General features: G+C 38.1%; 1 protein-coding gene across 4 annotated transcripts in view; it reads left to right on the forward strand.

Moving 5' to 3' along the window:
• The window catches only part of SNTG1 (syntrophin gamma 1), a 956,656-nt gene that overhangs the window by 630,978 nt on the left and 312,751 nt on the right, over nucleotides 1-12,927 (forward strand). For all 4 annotated transcript variants that reach the window (XM_058275521.2, XM_023589409.3, XM_058275519.2 and 1 more), the window contains one exon: nucleotides 1,446-1,580. In XM_058275521.2, the coding sequence (XP_058131504.1) occupies nucleotides 1,446-1,580 (135 nt within the window). The remainder of the gene's footprint in view (nucleotides 1-1,445; nucleotides 1,581-12,927) is intronic.

Here is a 12,927-nt window from a genome sequence, read left to right on the forward strand (position 1 = left end):
AGATTTTCCACATGAAAATGTAGAAAAATTGCAATCTATACTAGGAGAATATGATTTGCTTGTGCTGAGGTATTTTTTCCCTTTAGATATATTCACTTGAGTTATGCTCTGAAATACATTAATCAGCATGTATTTAGTGAGGACCTGCTGTGTACCACACCTGTAGATGAGGGAAAAATACTACCTTTATTCTTGGAAAAGCCTCTGTTCTTCCTAAAAAGACAGCATAATCTTTAGAAAACAATTGTAGACTAATATAAGAAGATACACAACAGAAATTAAAAAGGTATGCATCAGCATATGGAAAAACACAGTTCAGAGAAAGAGCAATCTGTGGAAGCTTCCGTATATAAATACATCCCATCAACATATGGAACACCCTAGCAAACCCCATGAAAATTTGTATTCCAAGAGAAAGTTTGCTATTATTTGCTCGGGGTATTATACTCCTTAAATACTAAGGATAAATATATATACTTCCATTAATTTAAGAATGGCTCAATATTTACTAAATGAAATTTTTGTTTGCAAACTACTCCTTGTTCCTGTTGACTTTCAGTTTGGAATATTTATTGTTATCTGAGTAAATAAATATAACACTAACACGCTTCCAGAGTGACAAGATTCATGGAATCCTTTTTTGGGTGCTGCCTCAAAGCTACATTCAAGTTCAGAAGTCTTTATAGTCTATTTTTGCATTTCCAAATACGTGAAGCAAAAACACCAATTTTGATTAAGAGACAAAATTCATGGGTCTTTCTCTAGACTCTTTTTCTAATCACTGTTTTAACTTAGGTAGGTCACTTTACCTCCTTATCCTTATGCCCTCAGCTGTGCACAGTGTGTGTGTGTGTGTGTTTGTGTGTGTGTTGGTAGCTAGGAATGATGGAATAATGGAGGTGAACATAGAAGTTAAGAATATATTTTTTCGGTTTTAAAATTCTCTGATAGGACAAGTAGTAAATGAGTAGTAAATAAGTTGGGAAGATAGAAGTCGGAGGTATAAGGTTTCTTTTCAGAATAAGGCTAAAGTTCTAAAATTGATTGTGGTGCTTGCTGATTGTACAACTCTTGGTTTATACTAAACATAGGAATTATACATTTTAAGGGGGTGAGTTTTATAGTATGTGACTTATATCTCCACAAACCTTTACCAAACATAGTTCAATGAGATAAATCCTCAGTATCCTAAACTGTGCCTGGATTTTCTGACATGATCTCCATTTTCTGAGTCTACTTTATTTGAAATGCTTACCCTTTCTTCCCTGCACCTCTATTAAGTATTAAATTTACGTTTTATCAGAGTGCATTTCCCCCCTCTCAAATGTTTGTCCAAGATGCTTTACTGCAAATAGGCCATCAAATTACAACCTATAAACTAAATACAATTTTCTTCTGTTTTGCTCTTTCCTTTTCCTGTCTTTGATTTTTTTTTAAATCTGAAGACAAAGACAGGGATTTGTTTGCTGCAGGATGGTAATCAGGAGCCTTTCAAAGTGCGGCTGCACCTGGCCAAAGATATTCTGATGATCCAGGAACAGGATGTGATATGTGTGTCCGATGAGCCTTTCTATTCTGGTGTAAGTAGCTCTTCCTTTGTTGAATTTGTTTTCCTTTGCGTTTTGTTGTCATAGTTTTAATAGAAATATTTATTCACAGATAATTTTTAATACATTTTTGTTTAACTTTCAGACCCTAGTTAGTTGTCCTACATGTATTTTTTGTTTACATTTTTAAGCAAAGAGTGTCCCTTTGTAAGTATCCATTCCTGGGTCCACAACAACATTCAGGGTCCATCTCCAGCAGGATGGCTCCTGGTTGTCCTCCTGGGAATGGAAGGACCTTCATATTTCATTTATGAAAGACTATTAAAGCAGGTGAGTGCATTCCATGCTTTCATGTAGACGACTGAAAGAGAACTGTGCCAGACCATCTCCCCTGCCCTGGTCTGATATTGAATCTCATTGAACCTTGGAGGCGGTAGCAAAGGGAAGCCCGCCTTTTAATCTCAGTGGATCAGGAGGCTTTAGGGAGCAGTGTGAATGCCTCCCCTGGGAGAGTGTACATGCATACTTTTCCAGACATCCTTAGATTGACAATATCTAGATGTTGTAGCAAATTCTAGCCAATGCTCTAACTGGTTGACATTTTAGACTGTTGCTAATCCTGCCTCATAAACTGCTGATTGGTTTACTTACTAATGCCAAAGCACACATGTGAAAGATATCCTTAAGTGTGGTTGTATTTTACTGAATGAAATAATTTTATCATAAAACCAACAAATTCTAGAATTTATTATTCATTGCATAACAATTGTAAAGACTGTCTTACCAGCATAGCCATATGTAATCTCAGAAGAATATTAGAGAAATCTATCAAGCAATTTGTTTCTTGGATTTGCCAGATATCTGCAGCTATTTTAGCATGAAGACTTAATTTTCAACTTATTACCAGATTTACCCTGGAGTGTTTTATTGGTGCTGAATAATGCTGAACTTGAGGTCTCACATCACATCTTACTAACACCCATGGGAGTCACACAATAGGCCTTGCTAGCTAAAGGTAATGGACATTCTGTAGACTGTTAACTATTCTTTTGTCACAGACAATTTAAATCATCCTGAATCACGGGTCTGGTTGTCAAAGCTGATTGAACTGCTCCGGTGGGGTTGCCCTGTATTGGCTTTGTTAATAAAAGAAGAGTGATAGATTTCTTTGCCTCCTCGCTGCCTTGGTCTCTTCAGTGAACTATGATTCTTATAACTCGCAGGAATAAATATATCAGACGGTCTTGGATCAGTAAAATAGTATAGTTTGTGAAATTCAGTTCCTCAACACTGAAATAATGTTATTGATTTTAAATGTTGCAGTCTAAATTACCAATGCACATAGACCTTTCATTCTTTTGAGTGGGAACTGCTTATAACTAAAGCTCACAATGCCAGTGAGATCTTAGACAAAATTAAGGAGTAAAGTCCTATGATAACAATAAATAAGTGCAGGAAATGCATTTGGCAAAATTCAATACCCATTTAGAGTAAACCTTTTCAGCAAAACATGAATAGAAGGGAACTTTCTTAATCAATAAAAGGCAGCTAAGGAACTCCACAACAAATATCACAGTTAACATTGAGCTTTCCTGGGAGAAGGAAAACATGGTACAGATAACTTGTCTCAGTTCTACTCAATATGTTCTAGCTGGTGCAGTAAATCAAGAAAAGGATATATTAGCATAGCAATTGGAATAAAAGAGGTAGAACTGCTTTTGTTTGCAGATGTCTTGAGAGTTACGTAGAAAATCCAAAGGAATCTACCCCCCTCCCCATGAAAAACACAAAACACGTAGAATAGCACAAATTTAGAAGGATTTCTGTAAAAAAGGGCAATATCCAAAATTAATTGCTATTTCTTTAACTAGCAAAAATCATTTGGAAAATTAAATAAAACTGCCATTCACAACACAACAGAAACATAATAGATTTAGGAATAGATTTTTAAAATATGTAAAAGGCCTCTACCTGAAAACTACAAAAATGTGATGAAGGAAATGAAAATAAAATTTGAAAAATAAGAGGAGAAATATGCCATGATCATGGTCTGAAGACCCACTATTGATAATTTGCCCCTTATTCCCCAGTTCACAATACAATACCAATCAAATCTCAGAAAGTTTTTGTCAGTATTGACAATTTGATTCTAAAATGTAATGGAAATAAAAAGGACCTAAAATAGTCAAAACAATCTTGAATAAGGAGAGCAAAGTTGGAGACTTTATGTTCCCTGATTTCAGCACTTGCAAGAAAACTACAATAGTAAATACAGTGTGATAATGCTAACAGCTTAGGCACATGAATCAATAGAAACTGTCTGTTTGGACCGTGCAGGAATAGACTCACCCTCACCTTTGCCAAAGGTGCAAAATCAATTCATAAAAGAAGAAAAATATTTTCAACAAATGATTCTGGAGCAACTTAGATAAATGTACAGGAAAGAAAAACTACACCTGAACCTTACCTCATATCATCAACAAAAATAGTTCAAGATTGTGCCTACACCATGATGTAAAACTAAATTAATACATTTTTAAAAGAAAACATAGGAAAATAGTTGTGTGATCATAGGGTAGACCGATATCTTAGGGGAAAAAAGTACACATGAAAAAAATATTAAAGTGGGCTTCATCACTATTATTATTATTATTTGCTTTTCACAAAACACCATTAGCAAATTGAAAGACAAATTGCAAATGGGAAAACTGTTTGCCATATATTTATCTGAGACAGCACTTGTATTCAGAATGTATTAAGAGCTATCAAAAATCAGCAAAGGAGACAAACAAGCCAATTTAAAAATGGACAAAAGACTTGAAAAAATATTTCACAAAATAAGATATGCAGATAGCTTAGAAATACATGAAAAGAGGTTCTAATTTATCTATCATGAGTGCTGAATGTAGACCAGATTAAAAACATAATATGATGAAACTTTACACCGAATAGAATGGAATGACTCAAAAAGAAGGGAAAAAAAAAAAAAGAATATCGACAAGGATATGGCTCCAAATTCACATATATTGTTGTCTGAATTAGTCAATGCTTTAGAAAACTATTGGCAGTTTTTTATAAAGTGAAAGTAAATCTATTCCATAAATCAGTATTTCTACACCTTGGGATTTCCCCAAGATAAATGAAAATATATATCCAAAAGATATGTAAGAATATTCACAGCCAAAACCAAATTACAAATGAATAAATGAATATTAATATGCTCACAAAGTTGAATTCTATTCAGCAGTGAAAAGAATGGACTGCTCATACGTATAACAACATAAATGAATTTCAGAAACATTATGCTGTGAAAAACATACCAGACACAAATGTACATAAACATGAGTTCACTTATATGTAGTTCAAGAGAGAAGAAAATAATCTGTGATGGAAATTGTAGCAATGATGATCTGTAGTAGTGAGGAGTAGACATTGTCTAGGAAGGTGGCATGAGGAAATATTCCAGGAATGTTCTATATTTTGTTTGGGGCAATGGTTACATGTGGGTACATGTGCGTAAACTGATCAAACTGAATGCTTAAGGTCCAAACATTCTATTGTACATAAATTATATTTCAATTTCAAAAAGAGCATTGAAAAAAGAAACTTAACCCAAATTATAATCTCAGAGATAGAGCTCCCAATACTTGTGAGTTCATACCTATTCCGTCCTCACATAACTTTCTCTGCCAAAAATTTGCTTATACTCTTCTTAGGACAGTAGAGAAAGATGCTGTTTATGTGAGTCAAGGCACTGCCTGCAATCCAGGCATGGCTTGACTATTTATTATTAATGATCATATCTCTTTGGTACCCTTGAACCCCCCGCATCAGCTCTGCCTGGCACTTGTTCTGCTGTTGAGCCTCACCCAGATGCTCTGGTAGATATGGGGCACCAATGGCCTTGACCTGGATTCTTCTGATGTTGTTGTTATACTACCAACATCATGTTCTAGACCCAAGAGGTAGTTATTGGTTCTTTTCCCCTTTACATAGAAGAAAGCTCTGGAAGGGGCACTTCATCTCTCTTTGTAACTCCACTGGCAATAGACCCCTTCTCCTTTCCAGGGTCTGTTTCACTATTAGACTGAATGACTGGCCAGGAAAGGACTCTGGACAATACCTGGTAGCACCAGCTCCTTGGGCAGTCTCCGTTTTCCCTTACCCAGTCTCTGGCACTCAGAAGGCTCTATTCCGTTCCTCTGAAAACACATGAGACTATAAAATTGGTAGTCCCCTTCTGCTTTTATTGAGGCTCTGGCAGGGCCTACGGTACTATCCAACCGTTAGCTTTCAGAAATTGCCCCCAAAACAAGAGAGCAATAGACCCTGTTTTTAAAGGCATAACAACATTCCAGGGCAATCTTTCCACTCCCCTTTCCTTCATCCAAAGGGTGGAGAGGAGCATGGCAGCTATTGCAGGCCCTGCCTAGACTACTGTGTTTTAACTCAAGCACCTGCTCCTCTCTGATCAGTGCTTTCTGTGCCCTGGGAGTGTCCCTGACCCAGAAGCAATGTTACACCAATGCCATTAGGAGTGGCTGGGTGATACCCCAGCTCCTTTCCTCCTGGCTGGGAACTTCAGGGATGTTATGAATCATCTCCTAGAGGTTGCCAACATCATTGGGTCTGTCATCTATAGCACTAACCTACATGGCTTCCTTTCCTTCTGCTCTAAAATTTATGGGAACTGTGAGAAACCAGGATACCAGACTGGAATTGTAAAAGGCACTGAACAAGAGACATACCTCTGTGACCTGGAATCTGGAATTGGAGCAGCATGAGGGCAATGATGGAGGCCAGAGCCAGCACAGAAATACCCTCTTCCGCAAGTATTTTCTAGACTTCTGACCAAAAAGAATTCCAATCTTTGGAACAAACCAAAGCAAGGGAAGGAAGTCTCTTGCACTCTCAGGCTTCCAGATTTTCTCCAGGAGGACTCTATGGGTCTGATTTTTAAACTTCCCAGGTCCTAATACCTCTGCAGTAGAAACCAGAACCCCTTCAAACATGACCTACCATAAAGCACAGTCTTTATTTTCAATGATGTGTTCTAAACTGTAATATATCCACTTCTCCCTGAATTTTAGGATGAGTTTCCAGGGATGGAGAATTAAGGCAGAGATAACTATCAAACATTTGAAAGGAGAAATTCATACCTGTGTATTACAACAACAAAAAATGTGGACTCAGTCTCCTCGGGTTAGTTAAAGAGTGGTCTAAGGTCTAGGAAAATGGTAAGTGGTAGGCCCTAAGGCAAAGATGTTGATATTTTATCTGGAGGTGGTCCTAGGAAGCAAACAAAACAGGAAGGGAAATGAGGCTAATAAAGATTTGCCATCCAGAATTTAACTCATGAAAGGAACTGAAGCTCAGTTCTGCTGAAAAGTCAGGGAGAGTTTAGAATAGCACAGTTCTCTTGTGCTCCAACCACAGGGCATAGGAGCTGAAGTTGGTATCTATATTTCCGGGCCCATATGTCATTAGCTAAGGGTTACTTTTGGGTTAATGATCTGCTGACACTGGCCTATTCCACCTCAGGCTGTGAGTGAACATTTAGGAAATGAGACCTATGAGTACAGGAGGTGATATAAGTCCTGGAGAGTTAGGTTAAGCCCTGAAGATGTCTCCACATCGGAGACAAAGGTAAGATGTGGACCCTGGAATACACATTAACCAGGGAAGTATAAACTCTCAGGTATGAGCCCAGATAACACGCTTCCTCAGATGGATGAGGCATAAAACTGAGGGAATTTGAGAATCTGAGTCAGGAAAAAATGAATATCTAAAGATCAAGGATTTGCAGACTGCTCAACACCCAGGCATTTTTGGTGAGGCATTTTTGAGCTCTCTACTTTGTAGTTTTTGACATATTGTAGGTCTTCACTAAGTAGAAGGAATCCAGAATTGGAAAACGTATGGGAAGTATGTAGACAGGAGCTTTGTGAGAAGTCAGGATAACAGATTTAAAAGATGAACAACACTGAAAAAAGTCTTTCCTTTGTGACCTGGGATCTGGATTTGGAGAGAAAAGAGCAGCATGAGGGCAGGGGTAGAGGCCAGAACCAGCACAAAAACACCAAAGGTCAATGTGGAGACAGGAGGTATCAACATGGAGACAGCAGGGGTCAAAATGTAGATACCAGGAGTCAATATGGAGACAGTGAGGTCAACATGGAGATAGCAGAGGTCAACATGGCAACAGCAGAGGTCAACATGGAGACAGCCAAGATAACATGGAAAGATCATGATGAAGGGACTCATGCAACTTCCCTGGGTCCTTTTGCCCAGAGCACAGAAATGGAACCCACAACAAGGGTTTGATCATGCAAGGTGTATTAGTGAGCCAAAGGAGTGCCGATGCAAAATATCAGAAACTGGTTGGATTTTATAAAGGGTCTTTATCTGCGGTAGGCACTTACAGATACCAGGCCATAAAGCATAAGTTACTTCCCTCATCAAAGTCTATTTTCACGTGTTAGAGCAAGATGGCTGCCAATGGCTGTGAGGGTTCAGGCTTCCTGGGTTCCGCCCTTCCAGGGTCTTGCTTCTCTCTGGATTCCAGGTTCCTTTCTTCCTAGAGCTTGTTTCTTCCTGAGCTCAAGATTCTTCTCTTCCCAGGGCTTGTTTCTCTTTCCTCTGTGAGTTTATTTCCTGGGTCTCCAACTTAAGGCTTCAGCATCAAAGTCCAACATCAAAAACCCTCAACTCCGTCCTTTACCATGCTTTTATCTATGAATCCCCACCCACCAAAAGGCGAGGACTCAACGCCCTAATGAGATGGCCCAATCAAAACCCTAATCATAACTTAATCACACCCAGGTACAGATCAGATTAGAAACATAATCCAATATCTATTTTTGGAATTCATAACCATAACAAATTGCTACAAAAGGGAAAGATTTATTTAGCTAGCAGAGGTCAGGCACAAAAAAAGTCTAAAATCTGCTTCCCTGCACAAAGGAAGCTAGCGTTTTTATTAAAGAGAGGTGAGGATTGGGGTGAGAAGGGCTATTAATAGACTTCTTTAATTACCAATATGTGAGCACAGGCTCCAGGCTGGCTGGGTAAGCATTGGGTTAAGTTTAGTAATTGGTCCACAAATTGCTTGATCACGTTCCATAAAGAAATGACAAGTTTGACCAGGATGATAAATAATAATATATAGGTTGAAAATAATTTAATCCATAAAGAGATCTAAGATAAACCTTTGTAAATTCCTTACACTAAAGTAAGAAAAATGGGCTATCAAGTGGTAGTTAAAAACTGACTAAAGTGACTAAATCTGGGCCAGGCATGGGGTTTAGTTTACCAGTTAAGGTCTTATGCAGTTACAAAATAAAACATCATACATCAAGGCAATGACCATAGTGAGTGAGTCACCTACAGTTATCTGACTCTATTCTTCCTGTGAATCTCAATCCTGTCAGGCTTAGACAAAGAGAAGAGGGGAAAACAGGAACTTGCCGATAAGGGAAGGGAAAACAGGAGTTTATTGTGTGACTAAGGACAGTTAATAGGTAACTAGTGCACAGCTACCTCACTCCAAGAGCCACAAGTATGAAGTCATATAATCAAAACAAAAATAACATTCATTAGCAAATCCAAAATCTAAGGCTGCTAGGCATACACATCACATGCTGCCTTTGGTCCCCTTCAATGAGTCAGTCCAGAAACACAAGGGGTCAGTGTGGAAACAGCAGGAATCAGCACAAATATACCAGGGTCAACATGGAGACACGGGGAGTCAGTGTGGGGTCAATGTGGAAACACCAGGAGACAACACAGACATGTGAGGGGTCAGTGTAGAAACTACCAGAGGTCAGCGGTCTGGAAGTTTGTAACAGACAGAGGCTCATCCACGAGGAATTAGCATAGGGCAAAGGGAAGACATCTGGCTTGTGAGACACATCTGACACCTTTGATCTAGTTTCATGTGGAAGTTCCTGAAAAACATTTATCATCTGAAAAAGTTTACAAACCTTTTCCCTTACCGGAGACAGCTAGAATGACAGATAAAGCCAAGATATCAGATGCATTTACTGCAATGCTCACGGACACACAGGTGAATTTTTGCTCCACTGCCTCACATTAGTCACTTTTCAGACACCTTGGCTGAGTTGTTCAGGGATCATATGATTGAAGCTTTAACACTGAGTTCATAGGAGATAAGGACTGTTCCATTTGCAGTCAGTTAAAAGCAACAACAAATTGCAGACAGCAGTCATCCAAGATCTTTTCCATGTAGATAGTGGCTGCTGATCAGAATGATAGAGAACAGTCATCAGCTATCTTAAAGCTTCAGTTAACACAAAAGGATGTGTCATCTTCCTTTGGTGGGCAGAAATCAAATATTTAGCTCCTGCCATCCTCCTAGAGTGATTTCCTACTCTAAGTCAGAGGTATCTATGGTTGACTAGCAATGAGGTCTTCTTCACTGCTGTCATGAAGGAAAATTAAATTTAGCTTGTGCTAGTTTTGAAGATTGACAAAATATTTCTAGAAGTACTGTGGGGCTAAAATCAATATGATGTGGCTATACATTTCATGAGAGGACACCAGTTTCAAAGGTATTGCCAGTAAAAAATAAAACTGTAGTATGGCAAAGGAACCTGATAAATAGTGGGTTTTATTTTTTCTTTTTTGCTATTTTCAAAGAAGTTTTAGATTACATAAATGATCAAAATAATATAGGGGGATTCCCATTATCCCTCCCCCTCCCCCCTCCCAACACTTTCCTCCACCAACATTTGTCACCAGTGTGGTACATTTCCAACAGCTGATGAACACATATTGAAGCATTGCTACTAACCAATATCTGTAGTTTACATCATAGTGTATACTTTGCACTGAACATTTTATAGGTTTAGACAAAATGTATAATAGCTATATCTGTCACTGCAATGCCAGAACAATTCTAGTGCTCCAGAAATGCCCCATGTTATACCTATCCTTCTCTCTCCCTCCCCTCAGAAACTCTGGTGACCACTGCTTTTATAGCAGTGTTACAAGTTCTTCCATTGCTAGAATAATAAGAAGTCTACTTTAATCCTTAGTTGGATTTTCCCCTTATAATTTTTCATTCCTTAATCTTGAGGAGTTTAGTATGGTGGTCCCCGCCCTGTTTCTGATTGTGAGGAGCTTAGATTCCATGGGACATATGAATGGAACTGTCTTGTTGCAGTTATAGATACTCTTGTTTTTTAGATGGCCATTGCCCATCATCATCCCACTGTTAGTTATCCTATATAAGTCCAAAGAACTGGAGAGTAGATATTGTACCTCTGCTGAGATTCAGGACTCAACTGGCGTATGAATAGCCTGAAGATTTAAGTCTCTGGGACATATATATAAGAAGTATAGTGCTAGTTATAAGTTCAAATAAAATGGATCAAGGAGTTATGTATAGGGAAATTATAGATGAGTCTAACTCTGTTACATTGGGGAACATATACTCCAAGGTGAGAACCACTGACTGGGTGCTGAATTCCTGAGTTTGTCTGCCATGCCAATAGTGTCTAGATGTCTCTAGAGCCCTTAGGAATACCCCTGCTTGAGGCATTGTTTACTGTGGCAGCCAATGAAATCTTCCTGAGATATGTATAAGAGTAACCTCTGGAATGACCTCTCAACTTACTTTGAAATCTATTAGCCATAAAACCTTATTTGCATTAACTGTTTCTTCCTTTTGGTTAAGATCTTTCTCCAAATGCATTGTTAGTTGATATTTGGTATTATTAATCCCTCCATGCCAGGGAGGCTTATCCCCAGGAGTCATGTCCCACACTGGGGGGAAGGTAGTGAGTTTATATGCTGAGTTTTGCTTAAAGAAAGCTCATATTTGAGCAAAAAGGAGGCTTTCAGGAGATAACTCTTATACAATATATAATACTAAGCTAAGATTCAATTTCACAAGGAAAAGGTTCATGAATACAACCATCAATGTCAAGAGCCTGATGTATGGTCTATCCTTCTTCACTAGGTACTTTAGGGATTCTTGACACTGTATTAGAGAATGTAGCAGGATTTCCCAGGATGGGAATTCAATATTCTTTCAGTTACTGAGAGAGTGTCCACCCGCTGAGAAAATACCCCAGGACCACTTGAACATATCCATATTCCACAAAGACATGCTCCAGGTGAACCCCTTTCCACACATCCCCCCATCACTGACACCCCACTCCAGTGACCCTCACCTGCCACAATTGAGACCCTTCTCCAATCCAAAACCTCCCCCAAAACAAAGCCCAAAAAATGAATACAATTAATAAAAATTAACAATAATAAATAAAATACAAACATTTAAATAAATAAATAAAAACAAAATATTTTTAATTTGTCTTGCATTACCATAAAATATTTTATCTTTTATGAACAATGACAATTTCTTCTGTATGTCTATTTTTTTCTTTATTGTCTATTTTTTTTTTCTTTATTGTCAAAGAAGATTTAGATTACAGGAAAGTAACTTAGAAAATATAGGAGACCCTCCTATACCCCATCTCCACCCTTCTTACATTTTCCTCTATTAATAACATCTTACATGAGTATGGTATATTTTTTACAATTGATGAACAAATATTGAAACATTGCTGCCAACCACAGTCAATGGCTTACATTATGGATTACATTTTGTACCATAGACTTTTATAGGTTTTGACAAAATTTATAATGCAAGATCATGCAGAGCCATTTCAATGCCCTAAAAATTCCCTATATTGCATCCATTCTAATCTTCCTTTCCCCTCCCCTCAGAACCTATGGCAACTTCAATTTTTGAAGAATAAGATTCATAGTTATTTACATTAATATTGAAGCTTGATATATTTGTCTGTTTTCTTTTATTAGGTACTGTCTATATTCTTGAGAGTTTCTTGCCCCTCTAATTGAGAACAAAGCAGGACTCCTCAGGATGGGAGTTTAATATTTTCTTATTTATTGTGTGGGCCCCCATTCACTGAAATAATACACTATTATACACTATTTTCATATAATACACTATTTTCATATTCTGTAGAAGCATGTCCCAGGTGTACACTATCCCACATATACCCCCCCAGCCCTGACATCCTTCACCAGTAACCCTCCCCTGCCATATATACTAAAAGAACATTTCCACCATGGTAGCTTTAACCACAGACCTACAAATCCCTAGAGTTCACTTGTTCCTTTCTCCTGCCCTCCTCTCGGTTCCATGGATAGTCCAACCCAACTGCTTACCCTTTGCCCGCATACGGTTTTAATAGAAGCAGTACTTCAGCATAGTTCCATCTGACATTGTTAGAATTTAGAATAAACAAAATGAAGCAAATTCTTTCAGTTTTCCCTATAGGAGAAAATGAGCAATTGGTAATCTGTCTAGTGAAACCATAACTCTCCG

The sequence above is a fragment of the Dasypus novemcinctus genome, chromosome 14, assembly GCF_030445035.2.
Source record: "Dasypus novemcinctus isolate mDasNov1 chromosome 14, mDasNov1.1.hap2, whole genome shotgun sequence".
Taxonomy (NCBI): Eukaryota; Metazoa; Chordata; class Mammalia; order Cingulata; family Dasypodidae; genus Dasypus; species Dasypus novemcinctus.